General features: G+C 44.5%; 1 protein-coding gene across 10 annotated transcripts in view; it reads right to left on the reverse strand.

The window, feature by feature from the left end:
* Positions 1-1660: 1660 nt before the first annotated feature.
* Positions 1661-26628, reverse strand: part of Tnfrsf19 (TNF receptor superfamily member 19) — a 90918-nt gene continuing 65950 nt past the window's right edge. For 3 of the 10 annotated variants that reach the window (XM_087585272.1, XM_087585273.1, XM_087585271.1), the window contains exons 6-11: positions 11549-11713; positions 10482-10607; positions 8975-9077; positions 7867-8269; positions 4222-4275; positions 1661-2708 (exon numbers count right to left, since the gene is read on the reverse strand). In XM_087585272.1, the coding sequence (XP_087441398.1) occupies positions 4267-4275; positions 7867-8269; positions 8975-9077; positions 10482-10607; positions 11549-11713 (806 nt within the window). In that variant the 3' untranslated portion in view covers positions 1661-2708; positions 4222-4266. 10 annotated transcript variants of the gene reach the window in all.

The raw sequence follows: 26628 nt of genomic DNA on the forward strand, positions 1-26628 counted from the left end.
GTTCCCTCAGAATGACTTATGTGTTCTCAAAATGACTGTCTGGGCCCACACAAGGACTCCATGTGGTCTCATTGTGACCTGGATAACCTTAATGACACTGTTATTCCCTCACAATGAACTGTGTTATCATAACTCATTGTACTATGTACAGTCCACTCTGTGTAATTTTAACAATGACTTTGTGTGACATGCATGACTCATTGTGATGCTCACAAGGATTTTATATACCCTCACAATGACTACGTTACTTCACAATGAGTATATGCATCCTTACAATGACCCTGCATGATCCAGAAAATGACACTGTATTCTTTCACCAAGACTCTGTTATTTTTACAATGACTATTTATCATCACCATGACAGGGTAAATTCACAATGACTATGCGTGTCTTTACAAAGAATATTTGTAACCTCATAGTGACTTATGTGCCCTCAAAAATGACTTATGAGCCTGTGGGCCCTCATAATGAATGTGTGCCCTCACAATGACTCTGTGACCTTCATCATGTTGTTGTATACCCTCATAACAATGACTCTGATAACCCTGGCTTCACAGTGACTCTGTGTGACTTCACAATGATTGTGTGAACTCTCATAATGAGTTCATGTGCCTTCACAATAAATATGTCTGAATTTCACAATGATTTAACTATTACAATATCTCTGTATGACTTTGACAATGACTCTGTGCAGTACTCCCAATGACTTTGTGTTCTCTCACAATGACTTCTTGTGTTCTCACAATGACAGTGTGACTTCACAATGGCATGACATCTACAATGACTCTGTGAATTTCACCATGACTGTTTGATCTAATCTGTGACTCTGTGTGCCCTCACAAGGAGGCTGTGTAATCTTCACAAGACTCTTTGTGACCTTCACAATGACTTGTGTGTCCTCACAATGACTTTGTGTAATCTTTACAATGACTGCATAATCTTCTCAATGACTTTGCATTCCCCTACAACGACTCTGTAAGACCCAAACATCTGCTTTGAGAACTGACATTCACTTTTTTTTTTTTCGGAGCTGGGGACCGAACCCAGGGCCTTGCGTTTGCTAGGCAAGCACTCTACCACTGAGCTAAATCCCCAACCCCTGACATTCACTTTTATATCCTCACAAATGACTTTGTATGCCATCACAATGACTCTGTGTAACTCTTTCAACAAGTCTCTGCTTAATCACCACAGTAACTTTTTTGTGACCTTCATAATGACTTTGTGTACCCTCACAAATGGCCCTGAATGTTCTTTACAGTGACTATCATGTTCACAATGACTTTCTGTGACTTTCACACTGACTCTGTGTGACCTTCACAATGACTTTCTTTGTGTACCCTTATAGAGACTTTTGTGCCCTTGCAATTATTCTGTGTGAACTCCAGCAAGACTTTTTGCCTTCACAAAGACTGCATGACCTTAACAAAGACTTAGCTTGACCTTCACACTGACTTTGGTGACCTTTATGTAGTTTAAGTGCCCTCACGATAACTGTGTGATTTTTACAATGACTCTTTCTGACCCTTATGATGACTCAGTGTCTTCCACAATGGCTCTGTGTGCCCCTCACTGTGGCTTGTGTGACACACACACATGAATTTTTAAAACAAGTAAAATATAATTCCATCTACAAGATCACTTTGAGTTGATACATAACTAAGAATAACAAGTATCAATTTTATTCACAATTTTTAAAAAGCACTAAAAAAGGTTTGTATCGGAAAGTGATAACTTACAGTTGATAAATTCCAGTATGAAAAACAGTTGTGATGAAATCTAAGCTGAAACAAACTATCTTAAGAACCGTGATAGTTTCTCTCTCCTTTTCTGCTCTTTTTCTTCTAACACAGCAGTACTTATACTAAGTAACAGCAGCAGTAACTCTTTAAAGTAGAAAATCCTGTGATTCAAAAATATATTCCATATATTCAAAATAGAAAACACACGACTTGCCCTGACTGATTCAAAAATCCTTATGTCCATATTGTCCAGGCTTCTGCCATGTGAAAGGTGGCGCTGGTGCCCCCTACGCCTAGATGTCTCTCTATACCAGTATCTGACATCAGAACGCCAGCTCCTATGTAAATAGCCTTGTAAGATGTTCCAGTAATGGGAAGTGCAGGTTGCAGCTTTCCCTCTTGTTTACAAAGAGTGTAAAATGTAAAACGCCATGGCATATTTCTAGAGTGGCTGGTGGATGTCTCCTTTCTGATGATAATCCAGGATCTTCCAAATGCAGCATCAAATGAAATCAGTTTTTAACCCTCAGTGTTTCTCTTCTGATTAGAAATGATGTTTCAGGATTTGGGGCCAGAGTTTCCCTTCCATCAGACTGGCTTTCCCCAGCTGTGTCTGTCTTTGAAGTCCATCAGGGCTCGGCATGTGGAAAATATCTTCAGGTTACACAAAGGAGCACAACCCTGCTGGCTTTGATCATCCCTGTCATAACAGAGATGATTGGGTTGCAAACAATGACACACACATGTGCACGAGGAGGAGGCCACTCAGGGGAGCTCAGCTTGCATCCTCATGGATGTCTGCTGCTTAAATCCTGAATACTTTATGACTTTCCCAAAGTCAGTTCTTATAATAACAGTTGGGGAAACACAAACAAAAATGTCAATAGGTCACGAGTGGGCATCATGGAGATGTAAAAGCAGATGTGGGCTACTACGGGATGCTCTGTGGTAGTGTTCTTCCTACATCTGGTAAAAGAACAGATGGAATGAGAAGCAATAGATACAGACAAGCCAGAAGATGCACATCAAAAGCTATAATTAGGACTAGAGAGAGGCTACAGGAAGAGGGCTCATTAAATCTACTGATGTCTTACAGTGAGAGAAAACCACAGGGAAACGGAAGATAAAAAACATCCAGGAAGATAGCATCTAGACGTTTGGTTTCAGTGTTCAGTAAAGAGCCTGATTTAAGCTGGGAAGCTTCAGAACAAATACACTAGTGAATTCTATCACAGTGATGTTCACAGATCGGGCTACTTTTAAAGTGTGAAAGTAACAGCAGAGGCTTGGAAGGCTGAGGTCAGATCTGTTCATGTAAGTTCAAACCGGAAACAAAGGCTATCCCGCTCAATGAAGCCGCAGGGCAAAGGATGGAGAGAAAACGAGCCCTAGTTCTTCCTTAGCCTTAGAAATTGTTCTGGTAGGTAAATGCTGTCAAGGAAGAAGAGGCCTTGCACAGCACGCCTACATCAATGCTGTATTACGAAGCCTTGGTTAGACTAGATGGCACCAGGGATCCTGCTCTTCCAAACTGGGCCAACACTGGTCTTCCACATCTGGTTCTAATGTGCAGTGTGTTCTCACAGAAGGACTCTTCAGAAGTGCTCTTGGTGTGCTGAAGCCTTTTGTATAAGCTCAGGTGTAGATCACGGATTACTCTGCTCATAAATATCTCCTTTCTATGTAAGAAATCTGGGCCTTGGAAGTTCAGCACGTAGCAGCACTAACACATGCTTCCATAGTCACCAGTTCTAACGCTCACAGCCAGGCTTCAGGAAACTCGAGTAGGTGGTAACTTTAAAGTGATGCCCTCTTCCCTTCTATCCTCCCTCCCCTCAACCTGCTACATTCGTAACCACATTCACAGCCACCTTCAATGACCCAGGCCTCCTCTCCTGTCAGTGCTGCTGTACACCCACAGGGAAGAGGCCAAAGGAACTGTGCATAAGGGGCAGGCCAGTCAACTTCACCAAACTACAATCAGGCGGGGCTACGAAGCCCCTTCAAACCACTGGAGTATACATTCTGCTGATTAGAAAGTGCCTCTCTTCAACAGAAACCCCCAGAGCTCTGCCTAAAATCTAAGAAAGTCATCTGCTAAGGCTTTTTCCCAGGGTAGTGGGTTATGTCTAAAAGAGAATGTCTATGAAAGTTTATACTCTGGGTCTTGTGAAACCACATTCACCATGAACGTAAGAAGGAGCCAGGCTGGGCCCTGCCGTGCCCACAATCTCACAGGCAGCACATTCCATCATGGCTCCTTCAAATTGGCCCCAGCTAAGGTTCTTGTTTAGGGAAGCAGTGCAGGTCCCGAGGCCGCCTACGGTCTCTCCTTGCTTCTTGCTGGGGTTTCAGCTTACAGCTGGTCTGGCTCAGAAGCTCGTGGCTGAAAGTATGGAAGTGCTGCCAGTTTGCTTCAGATTTATTTTTCCTTCCAGACACCGTAGAAGGTCAAGACTGCTCAGTCTGTAAGACTCACCAGAGGCGTGCCCAGACCCACACCTCCATGTCAGGAAGATGGCCTTCAGGCATCCTAAAACAGCAACAGAAAAAGTTTGAGAGATAATGTCTTCTATGTTAAACCTGCTACTCAGCCATTCTAAAACTGATTGTGCTACTGAGGATAGTATCCTGTACCCAAAACGATTCTTTTGTTCATCAACCTCACAGGAACATTTGGAGACACTGCTTCAGTGTGGGGCTCTCTAAAGGATTCATAGCTAAGTCATTCATGGCCTCCAGAAATGGAGGTGGCCAGTGAACATCGTCATTCTGTCACCTCAGCCATAGAACCTCAGTCTTCCACTCCTGGCAGGCATCTGCAAAGAGTGAGGGAAGAGGATGGCTCTTTGTGGTCTCCCTGGAATAGACAGAGTCTTCTTGAGACCATTATCCTCAACAAAGTGCTTCCTTCCAAAAAGGAGCAGGCATCAGCTGACTGAGTGCTGCTGTTGGAAAAGGCTAGAGCCTTGCATTCACACACTGCCCCTCAGCAAGGTGTTAATTACCAATTCACATTAGTGACATAGGTAAACCTAGGAAAAACATTTCTAGGTAAAGAGGTTATCTAGGAACCAGAGGTTCTGAAGTCTGTCTGAACACCGGAACCAGATATGTTGACCAACTGATGCAACAAGAACAAGCGTGTTGGCTGTGTTGCAGGAAGCCAGCCTCCTCCTTTGGTCACATGCAAAAAGTAGAAAGGTAAACTGGAAAACTGGGTGGTCCTCTCAGAGCTTCTCCTACCTTCTGTGCCTTCTGTTGAGTTATTTCTTTGTTTATTGTTTTGAGTTGGGGGTGCTCGCTCGTTTGGTGCATATGAAGTCAGAGAACAACTTGCAGAAGTCAGTTCTCTCCTTCCATCATGTCGATTCCAAGGATTGAACTCAGGTCATCAGGCTTGGCAGCAAGCACCTTTACCATCTGAGCCATCACTGCCATCAGCATCACTGTTGACACCAAATGATGTTTAAAAAGTAACACCAAGGGGGCCTGCACAATAGCACTGTGCCATACATGGAGTTCGATCCCTAGAAGCCATGGTGGAAGGGGAGAACCGATTCCTGCAAACTGTCCTCTGACATCCACATGTGCTTCTCAGCTCCAATAACAACAAAAAATAAAATAAAGTTATAAAGCCACCAAGCAAGCTTTTCCTGCAAGGAAGCTAGCTTTTCTTCTCTCAAGTATCTTAAACAACAGACGCCATACATCGCTTAGGTCTGCTCCCTTCTGCCTGGATGGGCACAGGGAGAATGAGATGTAAATGGACTCGTGGAGGTAAAAGCAGCTCTAACACCTATATGTGGAACATATTTCACCCCCATATACTTATCTGGGATTGTGTGGTCTTAAAGCACCCACAAGAACACTGGTGTTAAAAATACTGGTTCAGGAAACAAATTCATCATGCTCGGAAAATCACAGCCTCACAGCAGGGCCGGAACTGCTCTCAGGTGGACCTTTCTGGATTCCAAATGAGTCCATGCTATGGAGCCAGGTCAACTAAGAACCAACTTAAAAAATGGACACAACGATCTAGATGCTCCATGCTTTGTCTCCTAATAGGAATCTGATGAAGAAAAATTATTCTTTGTTTGATTTTGTTGGCTTTTTAAAAAGCAGAGCCTTGCTATGTAGCCCATGATACTGTCCAACTCACTATCTACCCCAGGCTGGCCTTGAACTCGTGGTGATCCCCCTAAATGTGTGCTACCTCATTTGTGGTATCAAATTACTTATGAGAAGTAAGTGCATTGTCTACCTGGAAAAAAGGAGCCTGCTAGAAGCAAATGTGAACTGCTTCTTTGAATGCACTAGTCAGAAAACAGCAAGATTAGCTGAGTTAAACACTTGGCTGCCACAAGCCCATGAAGAGGCCGGGGTCTACGGAGGCTTCGGTCTCACAGATTCAGTGAGTATGCCTGAAGGGGAAGGACTTTTACAGAACCCAGAAGGGAGTCTTTTAAAACAGGATCAAAATGTTGGTTTTGTTTCTACTGTAGGGGGATATGGAAATAGCTTATGTTCTAGAAATTCTTTTTCTGAATTTACAATGTTCTTGTTAGATGTTCCTAAATTCCCTATGGACTGTAAGATAGCATATCTCAGAAAGTAACTTTTTCACTATTATGTTTTGCTGTGTAAGCTGAAAGTCACATTTTCTTCCTGGATTCATTTCATATATAATTATGTCCTTACAATCATCTGGGTTGAAAGTTATCTTTATGTAGATGGAGACAATTATTTGAGCTGTCTTTCCTTATTGCTTTGTGAAAGCTAGTTTGATTCAACAAGCTAGAGTCATTTGGGAAAATGGAACCTCAACTGTGAAAATGTTCCATCCCCATTGGCCCGTGGACAAACCCGTAGGACATTTTCTTAATGATGTGGGAAGGCTCAGATAACTGTGGGCAGTGACTCCCCTGGATGGTACTTCTGGGTTCTTTAAGAAAGCAGGCTAAACAAATCATAGGGAACAAGTCATTAAGCAGCACCCCTCCATGGCTCCTTTATCAGCTCCTGTCTCCAGGTTTCTGCCCTGTTGAGTTTCTGTCCTGACTTCCTTCAGCAATGGAGTGTTAACCTGAGAGTTGTTAAGCCAAAGTCAACCCTCTCTTCCCCAAGTTGATTTTGATGATGGTGGGTATAGCTTTCTCTCTCTCTCTCTCTCTCTCTCTCTCTCTCTCTCTCTCTCTCTCTCTCTCTCTCTCTCTCAATTATAACATCTCTCCCTTCTCTTTCCTCCTTCTAAAATCACCCATATAGCCCCCTCTGCACCTCCTTCAAATTCGGGTTTTTTTTTTATTGTTATTACATGCACATATGTATTTGTGTGTGTGTGTGTGTGTGTGTGTGTGTGTGTGTGTGTGTTTGTATGTGTGTACACCTAAATATAACCTGTTCAGTCCATACAGTGTTACTTGTATGTATGTTTTCAGGGCTGACTGTTTGGCACTGGCCAACCAGTTGGTATGCTCTGTCCTAAGAACACCTCCCCTCTCACTCTCGGTTTTCCTCAGTTGCTCCTAGTTCTTTGTGTAGTGCTGAGGCCTCATGGGCTTTCCCCCATCCAGTTTGGTATGTCTGTTGGTGTCCTGCTTGGGCAGTCATGTTGCTGAGACTTTATAGGCGTGGCTTCTTATGTTACTAGGAGACACAGTCTCACAGAAAACTCCCTGTGCCTCTGGCTCTTAAAATCTCTGACCCCTCTTCTGCAATGTTCCCTGAGCCGTAGGTGCAGGAGTGTTTTGTAGGTGTTTCCATTTGTCACAGCAATAGAAACTCTAAGACACCATTAACATCAGACTGTAAGTGATGCTTGCAAACGTGTTTTCCTGAGACGGGGTCTTGTCTTCCTTGTCAGGAAGCATGCAAGCAGTCAGATTTAGGAAGACAAGGAAGGGCTCCCATTAAACAGTTCTGTTTGTTTTTTTTAAAAGAAAAAGACTTGAAACCTATTTTAAAACCTCTCCTTTTACTATAAAAAATAATGTATAGGAAATAATAAAATATAGCTATCCCTTGTCTACCTCCCCAGATTTCAAAGTGGGAAACAGTTTGGTTCCCTCCAGGGTAACACAGGTCTTTGCCAGACTCACACTGAAAGCCATCACTGTCTTACCTGGAAGGCTGTGGACGTGGCTAGATTCAGGTTTTCACTGGCTTCCCAGCCCTCTCTGCTTGGAGTCCTTTGAGCATCCTGAGCTAGGGTTTGCTCCCAGACCGTATCGGCGTCACCATATCTAGGTGAGTCAGTATTTTCTTGAAAATCTCCAGAAGAATCTGGAGCAGCTGCCCCAGCCAGATCCTGACCACCATTGGAATCCACAGATGTTGAGCTTTCATTTTCGGGATTGAGGGAATTGATATCTTCTCCAGTGAGTTCAGGATAAGAGTCACAGAGAGAGCTGTCACCACCCAGAGGATTCTGCATCAGAGGCCAGGCATCAGAAAACTCAGCGCAGATGGAACGGGAAACAGACCCAAAGAAGACTGGCATCGCGTCTCCCACGGAAGCTGTGTTTCTGAATATACATCCAAAAGGTTTGTAAGTATTGTACAGTGACAAAAGCCATTTCTACAGAAGAGCATTTCAGCTATAATCTTAAGTCTGTGGCTGTAATACCAACATGCTAAGACTTTCAGTGCTAACTATTGTTCTAAAGTTGCCTCAGTGTGGTTACTGAAGTTACTCTGTTGACCTTATAATTTATAATTGCTTTCTACACCTCTTTCTAATTAACATGAGCACAGCCAATCTCTAATACCTGGGTTTTTTTAGTCTTAATTGAGTTTTTGTGGTGGCTGTTCTAAACAGTCTGCCAGCAGACTGTGATGAGTGAAATAACAGAAATGGCAGGAATAGACGCTGAGGAGAGAGTTGAGCAGTTAAGCACACACACACACACACACACACACTGCTCCTGAGCTTCGACCTCAGGTCCCTGCACCTACACATCGGGAGACTTACTTACAGCCACCTCCAACACTGGCTCCAGGGCGATCTGACCCTCTTGGCCTCTGAGGGCACCTGTACTTGTGTACACATGCTCACACACAGAAAGGAACACACATACTCTATCAATCCCTGCAGGGGACACTCTGGGCTTCAAAGGAGTCATTGGTAATGCTTAAGAGGCAGAGCTCTGCAGTTTAACAGAAAGCTGGTAAATCAGAAGGATACATATTTGCAAAAAGGAATATATATTGTTGACTAGAAGGGCAGTTACCTCTCCTGAAGGGTAGCCGTAGAATGCAGCCCACAGCCAAGGGCAGCTCGGGCAGAGCTGCGGGCTTCTTCACAGCACAAGGGCGGAATCAGGTGAACAGGGCCTGAGAAAAGCAGAAAAGCATGAGGCAGGGGGCTTTCTTTTTGCCTGAACTTTCTGTTCATTCCAGCTAAGCCTCGCTCCCCTTGGAAAGGGAGCTGATCCCATCTGGGTGACTGTTTAGCAGAAGGAACAACTTGAAGGTCAAATACAAACTGTACATGGGTGTCCAGACTGAAGTAAGACGGACAACTTAACCCAGCTTGGGCTGTACGATGAGACCAGTCAGGAAGGAGGGGACAAGGGTGAAACATTCTCATTCCATGGGTGACATATGGGACCAAGATGGTCTGTTCTGCAATATCATTAACAGACACTTGGTGATTCCAAGAGGCCAGTCCAACCACCCTGGACTGTGAGTAACAAAGTATAGTGCCCAAGGGATGACTTGTTACCATCATAGGCACTACACTCAGATGAACCAGAAACTCGGGACAATAGGGAGGGACCAGAGTGCCACCAGAAGCACCGTTAGCCATGCAGAGTTTTTGTGCAGGAGGTCATCTGCCGAGGCCTGGAGGTAGGACATGAAGTGGAAACCTCTGGTCAATGACAAGAGTTGGGGGCAGAGAGTCATGTCACCTTTGTCTGCCTGGTGGAAAGGTACATTTCCGCCCCTGTTAACTTTCCTTAAGGGCTATTTCCAGTAGCAGGCTAAGAGGCAGGCAAGGCTGGACCCTGATGTGGACCTCTCTTTTCCCTCTTCCTCACAGAAGTCATTGAAACCAGACACACTAATGTTTGGCTTGACTTGACCAGGTAACCAAGGTGTACTAGTTAGTTTTATGTCAACTTGCCACAAGGTAGAGTTCTCTGGGAGGAGAGAACTCAATTGAAAAGATACCTCCATAAAGCTGGATCCGTGGGCAAGCCTATGCATTTTCTTAATTAATGATTGATGGCGGAGAGCCCAGACTACTGTAGGTGGTTCTATCCCTGGACTGGTGGTTCTGGTTTCTATAAGAAAGCAGGCTGAACAAGCCATGAAGAACAAGCCAGTAAGCAGCACCCCTCCATGGCCTCTGCATCTGTTCCTGCCTCCAAATTCTTGCACTATTTGAGTTTCTGCCTTGGCTTCCCTTGATGGACTCTGATGTGAATATGTAAGCCTTTCCTCCTGAGCTGCTTTTGGTCATGGAGTTTCAGCACAGCAACAGTAATAACCCTGAGTCACGCACACGGATGGCAGCCCCACCTCTACACAGCAGGAAGAAGTGACTGCAAATGAAGAGACTTGGAACACCCAAACCAAAGGCGGCGGAGGAAAGGCATGAAGACGGGTCAGCGATGACTGGAAAATCAGCCTGTGCCTGGCTGCCACCCATTCTGAAGACTAAGAGCTAGACTTGGCAATGTCCGGCTTTACAGTGCCATTCTGTACTCCTGGGCCCTTCATATCCCAACTCACCATATGTCTGGACTGAGTCCCGATGATACTGACAACATGCTCTATGGGCACAGTGGCGGAGCTGAGGCTGGTCAAAGCACGACAGCTCAGAGCCATTGTACTGAATGTCCTGTGACCGGAGAGACCCTAGTGGAGAGGAGAGATCCACAGTCAACACTTCTCCATAAGATGCCAAACACCACCCTTCCTTGCCTTTGTATTTGTAAGATCCAATACCATTATCGCATGTATTCCTTCTGTGTACCCTAAGACACTCTAAGCAATACAAAGCCTATGTCACTATACCCCTTCACATACATTCACACACACACACACACACACACACACACACACACACACACTTAAACATTTTTTATTATTTTATGTGTAAGTGTACTTTGCCTGCATGTATATCTGTGTACCACATGTATGCCTAGTGCCCATGAAGGTCAGAGAGGGCATGAGATGCCCTGGGAGTGGACTTACAGACACTTGTAAGCTGCTGTGCAGATGCTGGGAATCGAACCTTCCTTTTGAAGAGGAGCCAGTGCTCTTAACCACTGAGCCATCTCTCCAGTTTCCAAACCCCCACATTTTTGTGTGTGCTGGGAATTGAACCCCAAGGGCCTTGCACATGATAAGCAAGTGCTCTATCACTTAACTACAGCCCAGCCAGTTTCAGACCAGGGTCTACATAATTTCCTGCCTGTGGGCAGAAAGCCAGAAGCAGAGTAGCTTAAGAGATACAATTTCAGAACATCGTGATATCGAAAAGCCGAGACTAACGCTAGCCAGCTGAAGACTGCCTATTTCTTCTTATGCTGAGGCATACACCACTCAAAATCATTTGTTAAGAATGTAGGGTATAGAAACTTTTTACTTTTGCCTTGTAGCCTTGGGACATCACAGCCTTGCCAGCATCCCTTTGAAGCCCTGATGTTCCTAAAGAGGCTTGTTTTCCTGCATCTTATATTCTAAATAGCGGGTGATGCTATTAGATCTTAGGTCTTAGCCAGGTCCCTGTGACCTCTTGTGTGACAATGCTAACAAGCTCACTTCACAGTAAGACAGGAGGACGGGAGGCTTACAGCTGGGTTTCTTCTCCATGAACTGCCTCTTGCAGTAGATGACACACAGGATGAGCAGGGCCAGCAGCACCGTGGCCAGAGCACTGCAGATGACGGCAGCCAGGGCTGTGTCTCGAGGGCTGGAGACTGTGGATGAGATCTTCACAAGGTTCACCTTGCTGGTACCTGAGAGTGACAGTAACAGGTCAGTATACTCTCTGCAAGCCTGGACTCGAAATGCTTCCAGGCTTGTCCAACCTCGTCTCATTGTGACACCTCATCGTGACCCTCACGGTCACATCCCCCAACCATGTAATCCAGTTACTAAGCAAGTTTACAATTTGTTGTTGTTGTTGGACCACATTCATAGCTAATCTTGGCTGTGCCCAGCCCATGGGTTGCAATCTGGACATACCAGGTTCATATGGCCCATGGTCACTAGCTGTCTCCATGGGTATGAGGTACATTGGAGCTCAACAGAGTCGATGGGCTCCATTGCAATCATGCCCACCACTCCTAAAAGAAAGTCCATTTCTCTCATCCAATGGCTAATTTGGACTGTCAACTTGGCTGGATTAAGAAACACATAGGACATGAATGAGGTGCAATTGTGGGTTTGCCTGGGAGAGTGTTTGCCAAAAGGACTGAAGAAAATCCATCCTGATTGTAGGCAATACCATCCCATGTTCTGGGCCTTAAGAAAAGGAGATATCAGGTTAAGCAGCAGCATTCCTTTCTCCTCCCAGCTCGCTGATATGTGAATAAGTAGCCTCATGTTGTGGGGAGCTGTTCCCACTGCCAGGCCTTCTGCACCTTGGAGAACTGTATCCCTGCCATAAACCCAAACAAGCACTTCCTCCCTTAAGCTGCATTTTACCAGGCACTAGGTCACAGCAATGGGCATAGTGATTATAGTCATAGCAATGGGCAAAGTGACTACGGTATTTCCCAAGTTTTCCCACCTGTTGCTATGTCTGTCTGCACTTCCCATGCTACCATGTAGACCTCTCTCTCTCAGCTGTCACTTGCTGGGTGATGCTGTTCACCAAACAAAAGTTGCAATAGCAACCCCCAGGGTTTCACACTCCCCGCCCTCTGCTTTCTTTTCCTCCATGATGTTACTATCACCCAACATTTTATAAACTCCATTCTGAATCATTGTTATTCTCCTGACTGCAGTTAGGCTGGCTTGACAAGAGGCTATGCTTCCCGCCTCCTTTGCAGCTAGGCATGGCAACATATACAGGATAGCCTCCTTTGCAGCTAGGCATGGCAATGTGTACAGGATACTGGGGATGTGGATGGGTAACGATGTGTGGATCATCTCAATTCATGGACAAATTACTTTCTCCAGACTTCACCTCCACTATGACCTATGAACTGGAAATATGGAAAGCAAGAGACCCAACAGGTTAGGTGTATCAGCAAGGCTGGTCCAGCATCAGGGTGGGAAGCTGTCCTTTGAACTCACCAAGACTGGGCTGTCACAAAACTTCTGTTTTACTTTGGCAGACATAGTTTTGAATCCTTTTCATTACAGCAGGTTGGCCTTACCCCCAGCTAGCTCTATCCCTTACACAGGGCAATGGCCCTTGTTAAGCTTGTTTGCTCTTTATTTGTAATGCCTAAGAGGGTTCTGGTACATAATTACTTCTTGATGGAGGGTGGAGTAAAGGAGTGTCTGTAGAAAAAAACTCAGCCCCTAAATACCCCAGAGTGTTGAGTCTATAAGGCCTTGCCAGTCAGTGACAGTGTTTGCTGAGTACATCCTGTCCTGCTCTTGCCTACATGGCTGATGGCATGGAAACAGCTTGAGCAAAGAGCAGCTTTGCTTACAGCCATTGCTGTGTGCAGTCTTGCTGTGACTAAGGAGAGAACAGGAGCAAAGGTCTGCTCGGCTTGATCAGTATATAAACCCTGAAGATCATGACCTCATCTTCAGAATGAACACCCAACAATAGATCAACCTTCCCTTGCAAGGACAACTCATGAAGCCATCCCAGGGGAATGTGGAGTTTGATCCTAACTAATAATACACAGAAAATGACAGCTGACATACAATAAATGCCCGGAGGTCATGCCTTCTATCCAACCAAACCCTACTACACTATGTCAGCTAGAGAGCTGCTAGCAAGAACCCACGTTCATCTTCTGCAAAGCATTACCCAAGGTATCATCAAGACCATTACAGCTAGCAGCATCTCTTCAACACTCTGGGGACTTCACCCAATCTTTCAATTTCTAAGTGTTATCATAACGCTTCATAGTAAGGGTTTTATAGTTATGGAATCTATAGGCATTTAATTCTAGGTTTGCCAGATTCTGAAGCTTAAGCTTTAACCTTCCTTTTTCATGTGCATGTGATGTACATGCATGTGTTTTGTGCATGTCTGTGTATATATGTTCATAGATATGTGGGAACACCTCTCTCTCTCTCTCTCTCTCTCTCTCTCTCTCTCTCTCTCTGTGTGTGTGTGTGTGTGTGTGTGTGTGTTTGAGGGAGTCTTTCTGGATTGATCTCCACCTTGTTCACTGAAGCAAGGTCTTTCAGCTGAACCCAGAGTTCATCCACACAGCTAGTGTATCTAGCAAGCTTGTTCTAGGGATTCTCTGTCTCACCCTTTCCAGGACAGGACTACAGGAGGGCTGCCATGGACACCCAGTGTTTACGTGGTTTGGGGGATCTGAACTCTGAGCCTCAAGCTCACTGCTTTTGTAGCCAGCATTTTAACTGCTGATCCATCTCCCCAGGGCCAACTCCTGCTAATGGGTTCTGTTACATTACTTTAAATTCTTTGCAACCCTTTAGAATAAAGCATGTATGTAAGTTGTAGTGTAAGGAACTATTGACTCGAGTTCTGTACAGGCAGATAAATCCTAGTTAACCAGCTAACATACATTATGGTTTGACCTAACATCAAACACACACACAGCCTTCTCAAGTTCAACTCAATTTATTCCTATGAACAAAGAGGCAACTGAATTTTACCACAGTGAAAGACAACCCAGAGCTCCTAGTATTGGCCCTAAAACACTCCTTTTAAAGCACACACTGTATAACTAGATTACTGTTGCTACTACAGTGGGGAAGAACAAGTGAGGGATAAACTAATGATGCTTTGGGTCTGGGCTCTCATTTTGAGGATCTCACCAACGCCTCGTATGTTCTCCAGGGCATTGGGATACGAAGGTACTAATCTGGGTTTGCACTGTAGACTCTCCCTCTGGAATCTGAACACCCTGGGGAACATCAATACTCCTTGCTGACGGCCGTGTTGTTAGGGCATAGGCAACTCGTTTGATAGTTCTGGGATGTAACTGCAATTCAGACATCTTACAATATTTCTCAATGGAGTATTTTATCTGTTTTACTTTTAGGTTCGTTTCAGGTAAGCTACAATTTATCCCTTTGCTTTTTTTGACTTTCCACCATCACCAACAATCAAAATCCAAGATTTAGCACAATTACTGATGAACTGCTTCTAGCCACACTCTTTAGTAACAATAAAAGCCACTAGCAAAGAGCCCTTGCAGTTTCAGTGAGGCAAGAGCACAGCCCCAGAGGAAAGGCTTTATCTTGTTCATCTAAACTGGTTAAAAAAAATCCACGATAACCTTCAGGAATATGAAATCCAGATGTGCCCTGATTTGCCAATGAGCAAAAGAGCTGGTTTTTCATCCACTTCATACCAAGCATTCCGATGACAGATGAACATAAGCCTTAGTCATTCACACTTTCTTCATTCTAGACTTTGATCTTTATTTTTTAATAAGTGATAGAAGTATTATTTTAATGTAAGATTTCTATTTTTTTTCTGTCTACAGCCCTGTCTATATTTTAGAAATTGATTTTCCTGACAGGAGGAAAGGGAAGAAGGGAAAGTGATATGATTCTATTTTAGTTAAAGCAGTGTAAAAATGTATTTTCCTTTATTTACATGTTTTCACCTTATTGTCTCTTGTGCATATGAGTCTGAGCATGCGTGTTATGGTATGCACGCAGAGATCATAGGACAACTTATTGGTCAGTTCTTTCCTATTGGATGAGTCCGAGGGAGGAAACTCAGAACTCTGCTCTCCAGGCTCGGCGGCAAACACCTTTTCTCTCTGAGCCATCTCATTTGTCCAGGTTTTCTCATTGTAACAACACACGCACAAAGTTCTACAGTAGAGACACTGGGTAGATTTATTATGTTGTCTGGTGATCATGCCTAATTCCAGACCACGTTCGTTACCAATATAGCCCCTGAACCCAACCCCTGGGCAATCATTCTAATCCAGACCTTGACCAGCATTGGGCTGCTTTCTGATGTTACGACATTGACTACCCATGTGTTTCTGCATAGATGGAATTGCACAATATTACGTGGTCCTCACAACTGGCTTCTGTTACTAACAATATTTTCAAAGCTCAGCTACAGTGTAGATGCATCAGAGTTCACTTCTTTTAATGGTTGAATAATATTTCACTGAACGGATACACCATATTTGTTTATCCATGCATCTGATGATCTTTGTTTTTAACCCGGGTAGGGTTATTTAGAGTAAGGCTGCTTTGAGCACTTATGTATACAAGCTTTTCTAATATATTTAAAAACTTTCCATAAACATACAATGTAACTGTTCCACATACTCTCAAAAACATTCATTACTGAAATTATAAGAATTAAGCTTAAATAAATATGTCAGTCAAAAATATTTCCTGAACAAGAATGAGAGTAAAGGTTGTCAAAGCTGCTGGGTAGAGTTAGCTTATGTAGGAGTTTACTACTACACATGGTAAATTTACTATGTAATTTTGGATTCTACCCTAAGGAGAAGGAAAGGACTTTACGATACTGGAATCAATAGTCTCAAGTACGCATGGGACAGTCACAAAGGAGGTGTCAACAAATCAGAATGCCTGAAACCACCCGCGATATCTTCAAAACACAGTGAAGAATAAAATTAGAGATCACAGAATTAAGGAGTTGGAAACATTCACAAATATTAGGTATGTTAACATTATATTTCTAAATTAACATTGAGTCATAGAAGAAATGGCAAGGAAATTAGAAAATAGTTTGAGACAACTGAAAATGCAATGTAGTGAAATTTACAGGCTGTGGCAATAGCTGTACTATTCATACCAATAAATGACAACATTTAAAACATAAGAACGATCTAAAATTCATAACCTAATCTTCCATTCTAAAACTATAGAAATAAAGTATGAATTAGAACTGAGAGCAATGAAATAAAGTAATAAAAAAACATTATTATCAATAACAGCACCATAAAAGCAGTGGATCTTTAAAAATATCTTTAAAAAAAATCAGCAAACTTTAGATTGGCTGAGAAAAAAAAGAGAACGGGCTAAAACTATTAAGCTCAGCAAATGAAACACAAAGCTTTTACAAGAACACTGTGAACAACATATCCGCAGACTAGACAACTGAGAAGAATTTATTCCATCAAGGCAAAAGTTAGGTTCAGACATCAATTAGTCAACTGGACTAATTCAGTGGACCAATCAATTTAAGAATAAAAAGGATGTCAGTGTTTTAATTATAAAAAATAGTTGTTTTAATTAGAACTAATGTACCACAAGGTACCACCAATCACTTTTGAGATAAATTAGTATAGAAACACCAAACGAACGAGCAGGTTGGATGGAGCAAATACTTCTACGAACACATCTTAGCGTCGTGCTCCCAGCATCTGCTTTTACTAAAGAAAGAAGAGGACAACTAGCAAATGGGTAAACCCCGAAAGCTGATAAGATGTCTGCAGGGCTCTGGGGTGGGGCAGATTTTGTGAAAATGCAAAGTACTGGTTGTTAATCAAGCTGAGCATTTGCTCCTGAGAAAAAGGGAGAGAATTTTCCATCCGATTTAGACAGCTCCAACTGACCCAAGCCAAAGCATCTCATGGCCCCTCACACACACGTATGGTGATTATGAACTGGACAAAGACTAAAGAGCTTTATCTGGAAGCCTCCCTCCACTGGTCCAGATGTGACATCAGCTGACCTTGATTTACTCCCCTTAGCCTTCCCACATTCTCTGCCTTTAAACTTTCCTGTACACTTTAATGGTAGAGGGCTTTGTGGCCAAGTCTGTGTTCAAATCCTAACACTGCCATTTTCAACTGGTGTCAACACCAGCAAATGATAACCTTGTGCCTCGGTGTCTTTATCAATGAAATCAAGAGGTGTCAATGGTTAGTAGGGTGCTTGAGAGCACCCAGACTCTAGGTTCTGAAGAACACTGCTCTTGAAGGATCAGCATGTTTCCTGACACGTGACGTAGCTCCTTAAGTCCCCACACGTTCTCCTCAGTATTTGGAATTGACTTCGTTAAGAACTATTTCGTTGGGGGTCTGGAGTTCCTTTGAACTCAACTGAAACCACCTCCATAGGGAGCACAGAGAATGAGATGATTAAGTAGAAACACCTACTACATCCTGGAGCTGATGGAATGGGCTACAGAGAATTGTTTGCTCTTGGGTTCTCACATCCTCAAGGCCTTCGGAATTTAAGAGGGAAAACTAATGATAGAAATGAAATAAGAACCTTCGCTCTGAAGGGTGAACTCCTTTTCTATAAAGGACACAGAGAATTTTACCAAAAATGTTAAGCAATCCTCTAGAACAATTAGTATAATAATCAATCTTTAAGAATTATTTGAATGGAAATGATAAAGCCGTGACTAATAAAGTGCTTCCAGAGAAAATTCTTTGACAGGCAAACAAGAGCATTTGAGCTCATCTGTCAGTAACAGAGCTAGTTCAGACAAGCTCAGTGAGGGCCACCTGCCAAATCTTTAAGGGAACCCTGATGGTGAACATTTTCATTCAAGGAAGGCAAGCTAGACTCTGCTACGAAGGCTGATTGTCACTCTCAGCTTGACAGGATGGAGAGCCACCTGGGACACGTTCTTTCCTGGCATGTCTAAGAGGATGCCTCCAGAGAGGCTAAACTGAGGTGAAAAACCCACCCTGAGTGTGGCCCTGGCACTCCCCATGAGGTCTTAGACTTAACAAGAAGAGGAAGAAGGGATGAGAAGCAGAATCCATCTGTCTGTTTCCCGGCAGCAGACACAGTTAACCAGTATCTTATGCATCGGTCGCCATGCCTCCCCCACACTTATGGACACGGACTTCCTGTCTCCCTGCCTTCCTACTCTGATGGATGTGGTCTTTTCTCCTTTGGGTTACTTTTGCCAGGTATTTTGCTGTAGCAACAAGAAAGTGACCGATGCACTTCCTTTTCCTGGAACACGTCTTCAGAGAATTCAGTGTAAATGATAGCACTACACTTGGGAACAGTTTCTGTATGAGATTCCCGACTCTTCCTCAAACTGTAGAGATGCCCTTAATAAACGGAAGAAACTAGAAGAGATGTTCTTCCCCTGGTTTCACTGAGGCCGTGACTCCTACAGTTTGGCCTAATGTTGACTCCATTATAGTGAGCTACAGCCTAACCTGATGTGTAGAAAGATTGTAACCTACTCTTGTGACAAGTGCTGAGTCTCAGCCAATCACAACAGAGTACAGGTCAACCAGTGCTCAGATAAGGCAGATACAAGTTAGCGCCCAGTGGGCTGTCTTTGTATAGATTTGTCAGAGGTTTGTCTTTTAATGGTTCAGATTGGTTAACCGTAAATAAGTAGAAAAATAAGCATCAAGCAGAGACAACAGTCTTTAAATCCCACGCAGAATGGGATGAAAGGAAAAGGGGTCAGGGTTGATGGGCATGAGCCTGGAAGAAGGCATCGAATGGAGAAATCTGTATCCCATAACCAAGTGCCTGTCCAGGTCTGCTTCAGTGTTCCAGTGTGTAAAGATGAGGCAGTAAAATGGAGTGTATGGTAATTCTCCTGGTGGGGACTGCTGACAGTTATCCACGAAGCTCTGGGCTGCTGGCTTAGTGATGGAGAGAAACTCTTGTACTTGGGAGGGAGGCGGGAAACCACACAGAGGAAGGAGAGATCTGGACAATTCCCCAGCCCACAGAAGCATGTGTAACTGCAAAGAGAGCTAACATACGAGAATCACATCCACCGGTGAGGACGGCTTATTCACCCCTTCCCTTCCTCCTCGGCTTGACCTTTCAATTTTAGCTAGAGAGAATCAAGCTGTCAATCAAGGCTAGGTACATTTTGGTAATCAAAAAAGTTGCTGAGAATAAGATCAGAGAGACTCAAGTCTCCCTGAGGGCATTAGGCAAGGGCTTAGGCGCTGTGAGGTCCAGCTGAGAGGGCTCACCACATGGTCTTTATCGAAGCGCCCTTTGATGCATCTCCTTTCAGATGACCAAAGCTTTTGTGGCCAAATCACCCAATCATTTGACAGACAGCTGACCCTTCTCTTGTGCCCAGAGGCCTTGACTAGGGAGTTGTCAATCATGCAGCCACTCTTTCGACCTTTGGTGATGGGACAATAGCGTGAACACTTCCTGGATGTTTTGAGGAAACCATGCTAGCTGCAGAAACCCTTGAAGCTGTGCTTGGTGCAGAAGCCACGTCCTGCTCAGGAGGCCATGCCTGCCCCAGAGAGCTCCAGAAAGACTCAATGACCCCATTCATCTTTTAGCTAATCTTAGGTCCAGGACAGAGAACGTTCCTAATGGCTCAGCAAAAAAGTTTACTTGAAGTACATCCGAGGCTCAAGATTGGTAGAATTAGAAAGGTATGCACCAGTATGTTGTGCCTTCTTTGGTCTGTGTGTGGATTCTCAGTCTGGAAGCTTCTCTTCTGTGAATGACTATACCCTGGTGCCTTAGTTGCTGTTGTGGTGCTGTGAAGAGACACCAAGGCCAAGGCAATTCTTACAAAAGGAAGTGTTTAATTTGGGGACTTTGCTTATAGATTCAGAGCTTAGTCCATGATCATCCTGGTGGTGAAGTAGTTGAGAACTTTACCTCCTGATTTGCAGGCAGCAGGGAGGGAGACAAAGACAGATGGAAACAGATGGGGCTGGGGAAAGCTCAAAGCCCACCCCTAGTGATAATACAACATTGTCAGGTGTGATATACAACAATGTCACACCTACCCTAACAAGTCCACACCTCCTAACCCTTCCAACACCATCAAATAGTTCTACTCCCTGGTGACTAATCATTCAAATACATGAGCCTACTGGGGTGGCATTCTGATGCAAACCACCACACCTCATGTTGTGACAGTGGCCTCAATACAATTCTATTTGGAGTGTTGTCTTTCATTGGCTTACATTTGTTTATCACTGGTGGAGTGAAAGACCTAATTTCACAGAGAGCAGACAAACTGTGATTCAATCCTAGCAAAGACAGCAGTGTGTGCTGAGAGTTCCTCAGAAACTGAAGCGCTCCAGAGACAAAAGTCTGAAGAAAACTGGAGAGCTGAGGCCATGGGAGACAACAACAGACTGTGAAGTCCAGATACTGAGAACCTCGGGCTTAAATCATTGGAAGAGTTGGAGACAGCCGCCAAGGCTAAACACTTTGGGGTCCTGACACCTGAAACTTGGGAGCCTATAACATTAACTTGGTGCTACATACCGAAACTCAAAGCCCAGAGCAATAAGCCTCTGACCTGGTTTTGAAAGCTTGGAACAGTAAACTTGTGGTTAGAATTTAAGTTATCTAGCTCTTAAAGCTAGGGCCTATAAGGCTCCAGTTCCCAAGACCTCGTGCTGTAAGTCATGGGTCTGCAAGCCCAGCCCATGAGCTGCTGGCACTGATGTGCTCCAGACTGCCAACACTGAGGGACTGATCATGGCTCACTGTTTCTGATGTGTTTAGAAAAAGATAAAGGGTGGGAGGATATGACCTATGGAGGTGTGGGGGAAAGGGGTGCCTCAGCAGGCTCATGTTGAGGCATCCCTTCCCCCAGAGGGATCAGCCACATGACGGATTGATGATATAATATAGAATAGTTTATTCAGGGCATGAGGAGGGGAGTTAAGAGGGTAGTAGGGGCAGAGAAAGGCAGAGAGAGAGAGAGAGAGAGAGAGAGAGAGAGAGAGAGAGAGAGAGAGAGAGAGAGAGAGAAGAAGAGGAAGAAGAGGAGGAGGAGGAGGAGGAGGAGGAGGAGGGGAGGGGAGAGGAGAGGTCAGCCATGAGCATGCCATGACAGAGATGGGGGAAGGGAATGGGGAGAGAAGGGACAAAAGAGGAAGAGGGGAAGAGGGGAAAGGGGGAAGAGGGGAAGAGCAAGAGGAACAGGAGAGTGAGGAGCAGGCAAGCAGTCCCTTTTATTAGTGTCCCTCGGGCATAGCACACCTGGCTGTTGCCAGGTAACTGTGGGGTGGAGCTTAGAATGCTAACAGTTCCCACCTGAATAGGGCAAACTGGCCCACAGCCAACTGTGTGCAGCAATGTATTTGTCAGAAACCTAGGAGTGTGTGGTCAAGTAGAAATGCAGATGTTTCCAGTTAGCCTCAGCGTAGCTAGCTGTGCTTTCTGACGGGTATTATTAATCTTTTGGGCTATTAAAACCGATTTCCAAAGATCAGTCTGTACTTGGTGAGTGTAGACATGGGTGTGGTTCTCCATCCAATCAAGACCACTGTTTACCATGCAAAGCCCTTCCAGCTACATAGCTGGCCCCTCAGGGCAGGCTTTAACTGTCTCTGGGCAGCCAGACTCCTTTCTGAGACCGCAGCACCCTGACAGCTCCTCACCAGCGCACAAGTGGATTCCCCAGTGTAAACACCATCTATACCATAAAGTCAGCTGACAGGCCAGTGCAACTTTATTCTTTTTACTAAGCCAAAAATAGAAGAAAATTAAGACAGTCTTATTGCTTACGATGACTGCAATAGTAAGTAATTTACATTTGAATTGCTAGGGGAAAAAGATTTTTTTTGAAAGCATACCGCTTAAATCAAATTACTAAACCTCGAGTCTCTTTCATTCTCTCCTGCCCAGGCCTTGGTTCCAGCTTTACCCTCTCCTCTCTCAAGTGCATGGTGGCTAACTCCTGAGTGACCTGACCCAGCATGTACAGGCCACTGCTTCCTCAGATAAAGCAGCCACGGGAATGTGTTTGGTACATAATGACCTTTACTGGCTCAGAAGCCACCTGGGAAATAGAAAGTATCCCCTCTGGGGTCCATGGTCTTTAATGGACTGCTCCTCACAAAGGTGGCCAGGTAGCTCTTCAGAAGAGGGCAGAAGAAGGAACCATGACATGAGTGTCTTTCCTCATGAGAACTGTGGTCATTACTCGAAAGCACAGGTCCAGACTATCAAGTTACAAATCACCACTGGCTCTACCGTCAGAGGTTAGAAGTAAAGAGTTCCAAATTTCCTTCAAACCCGACTTTGCATTTATTAGCATAAAATGTTGACAGTTTCTACCTAGGGGACAGACGCTAGTCGCACTGCTAAGGGGCTGGACTTAGGGTTCTTGCTTCTCCTCAAGTGAACAAAAGAAAGTTATAGACAGTCAAGATAGAACCACGTTCTCCACTCTTCTGCACGTGTGCATCGTAAGGTCCACATGTAGAGATGCTCAGGAGAGAAAGCAAGAGTGAACCAGGGGCAGGGCAGGGCAGGCAATGATGGCCAGAGGTCAGCATGATTGACAGGGACTGAGGTGATAGGAAATGTATTTAGCTGGCAGTGTCCAGAAGGCTTGGCAGGTCCTGAGAGAGGGAGATGGGAGCCTGAAGCATAAGCAGGAGGCGAAGACGCAGAACCACAGGAGAGACTCAGGCAAGGGTGGTGCTTCCGGAAGACTGAAGCTTGGGAAACTACAGACTAGACTTACTCTCCTCAGTTCTATTTGCTTGTAGATCACTTGGCCTAAGGAATATATTTCCCACCAAGATAAGACAGATCAAATATTATCATCCATGTCTTTGAGGAGAAAGGAAAGAATGAAAGGCGGTCAGGAAGAGCTAACTACTACAGGAGAGAAGCTGGCAGGGCAGGGAGGTTTTTTTCAGGCTCCAAGGGATGACTACATCCACTGAGGAGGTCTGAGGAGACTGTCCAGTTCCTTCAGAGGAAAGCTGTTCCTAAGGATAGCTCTTTCTTTTAAATTCTTTAGCACTTGCTAGATATCATTTGGCACTTTAATTAGCATAAATACTATAATTAACACCGAAAAATCATAAGGTACCAAACAGCCACTGATCGTCTGCAGCATTTCTTTGCAAACACAATAAAGTTAAAAGAATTTTTCCTGCTTTCAAGGATGTTTTGTTCTTTTTATTGCCCCACCCACCTAAGAGTCTCTCAGTGTTTATTTGCCTGGAGAAACAATGAGGTCTTTAAACTCTGCACCAAGAAACAGAAAAGACACCATAAAAGAGAAACACATTACGATGGCTTTGAACATCTGTGTCCAGGGACAGGAAGCTCAAATAGGACCTCAAAGGGACAGAAGCTGGACTGCCATCTGGGAACTGAAACAAGGGAAATGGGGGCCCTGCCCTCCCAACTCTAAGTGTGCCCGCTGTCCTTAACCCCTGGAGTGCCACATGCCACCAGAGCCTTTGGAAAGCGGGGCCCTGCTAGGGAAAAGTCAGTATGGAAACAGATAATGGCGTCTGGCAATCTTCCTGGGCTCCCACATTAATGAGGTGGGCAGTAAGAAAGAAGTCAGGGGTGGGGCTGTCCACATTCGATGACATTCAAATTATTTATTTCTACCCCAAGAATAAGTGTTTGTACATAGTTTAAAACTCCTGACTGGGTCTAAAGGAAAAGAAAAACCCAGGCTCACGCAGACAGTGTCTCCCACTGCCCCCCATTCCAGCAGAGCCACTCCTGTGCCTAACTCATCTACCTTTTAAACCACCAGGACAGGTGAAAGAGCAGAGGGTTTGCATTAGGTTGTAAAGTGCCCTTCCTCTTGAGTCTTAGGAAATGAATTTAAAAATTCAAGCCATGTTAGGTTATCTCTTGTGGTTTCTAGCATCTCCATCTGGTGCATGAAAAAGCAGGGAAACAAAACATAAACGGACTGTCAGGTGTTATGGCCAGGACCCAAAACTAAAACTTCCTCACGATGAGCATGGGATGTGGTCATCGGAGAAAGACATCGAACAGGGACTGGTCTGCATCAGTCTTAGGACGAACAAATGATGTAAAACGTCAGGCTGCAGGAGAGATGACAGAGGCATCCAATGCCTGTATCCCTAGAGTCTAAACCACAGGAAACGTCATTGATGACGTAAAATCACACAGTATGATGTAAAACTCTCTTAGCCTCTTTCTCTTAGCCTGTGGTTTCTCCTGAGTATGACGGTCAGCTTTAATTGTCAACCTGACAAAGTCCAGAATCACCTGGGAAGGGAGTCGGAATGAGAACTGGGTTAGGCTGGCCTCTGGCCGTCTTGTGAGGGTTTTTCTTAATTGGGTTAATAGAGATGGGAAAACTCGGCCTCAATGTGCGCTGCGTTATTTCACGGGTTGGTCCCTGGGTGGAAGCAGAGATGGTGTGCTGAGCTTAGGCAGGCATGTGCCCATTGCATTCTGCGCTTGACTATGGAGGTAACGCCACTGTTTCAATGACCTGTCACCATGACTTCCTGAGAACGATGGACTGAACCCCGGAACTGTGAGCCAAATAAATCTTTCCTCCCTTGCTGTAGTCAAGGATTTTACTTCAGCTATGGTGCACTAGCCATTATTCTTTGGCTGTGATAAAAATCCTATGGCCAAGGCAACTTAGGTAAGAGTGTATTACGGCTTACAGTAGCAGAGACAGGTCCACTGTGGTGAGGAAACCGTCGGATCCGGAAGCCAAGACCTCATATTTCACCCACAAGCATGAGGCAGAGGGCGAACTGGGAGTAGCTGAGGCTTTTTACTCTCCAAGTCTGCCCCCAGTGACATACTTCTTCTGGTAAGATCCTAAGACCTAAAGCTCCCCAAACAGCGCCATCAACCGGAAGCCAAATGCCAAAATGCCTGAAACCAGGGGGATATTTCTTATTCAAGCCACCACACATAGGAAACAGACACCTAATTTAGAAAAGAAGTATTCAATCAAAGGCTGTTTTTTGTCATTTCCATTGGTGTATGTGTGTGTGTGTGTGTGTCTGTGTCTGTGTGTCTCTGTGTGTATGTATACGTGTGTGTCTGTGTGTGTGTGTGTCTCTGTGTCTGTGCATGTGTATGTCTGTGTCTGTGTCTGTGTGTCTGAATGTCTGTGTGTGTCTGTGTCTGTGTGTCTGTGTCTGTGTGTGTATGTGTGTGTGTCTCCGTGCGTGCATGTGTGTCTCTGTGTGTCTCTGTGTGTATGTATACGTGTGTGTCTGTGTCTGTGTGTGTCTCTGTGTCTGTGCATGTGTATGTCTGTCTGTGTGAGTGTGTGTGTATGTATGAGTGTGTGTCTGTATTTCTGTGTGTGTATGTGTGTGTCTGTGTATGTGTGTGTGTGTGTGTGAGCATGTGTGTGTGTGTGTGTGTGTGTGTGTGTGTGTGTTGGGGGGTTCTGGGGAGCTGGGGAGGCAGTTATCCCTTAGTATCCGGGGAACCTGCTTCAGGACAAATATTGCCTTCTGAATTCCAAAATCCATGCTGCTCAAGTCTCTTCTAACAAAACAGGTAACACTCCACAGAACCACGCACACCCTTCTGGAACCTAAAGCATCCTCCACTTGACTTGTAATGCCCGATACGGCATGAAGACTGGTGGGTAGCTCTACAGTGCTATGAGCAAAAGAAAATGTCTGTACAGAAACGCAGCTTCATGATGTTTTTGACACCCTGATGGATTGAATCTGCAAATTTGAAATCCACAGATAAAGAGGACTGTCTCTATAACTAGGATTATTATGTTCTTAGGGTAAAACCAGTAATTAAATCAGCCAAACGGCGCTTATTCAAGTTGAATTAATTAAATTGCATTAATTAAATTAATCATCAGTTCTTGAGAAACGAGCAGAAAACCTGTTCCTCAAATGCATTTACTGTACCAGCTGGGCATTTTCTGTTTAATTAGTCTACTAGGTCCCTGCTTCCTTCCTTGTCTCCCAAGTCTATTCTCAACAGCTGCCATTGCTGTAGCTAACACTGCCTGCTCACAGGAGTCTCCTCACCTTCTTACCGAGCTCCTAATCTACACGCCCCTCCATCCACCACTCCACTGAGATCCAGCCTCTGCTGCGTGGGTTCGCATGTC

Source organism: Rattus norvegicus, chromosome 15 (assembly GCF_021556685.1).
Source record: "Rattus norvegicus strain SHRSP/BbbUtx chromosome 15, alternate assembly SHRSP_T2T, whole genome shotgun sequence".
Lineage (NCBI taxonomy): Eukaryota > Metazoa > Chordata > Mammalia > Rodentia > Muridae > Rattus > Rattus norvegicus.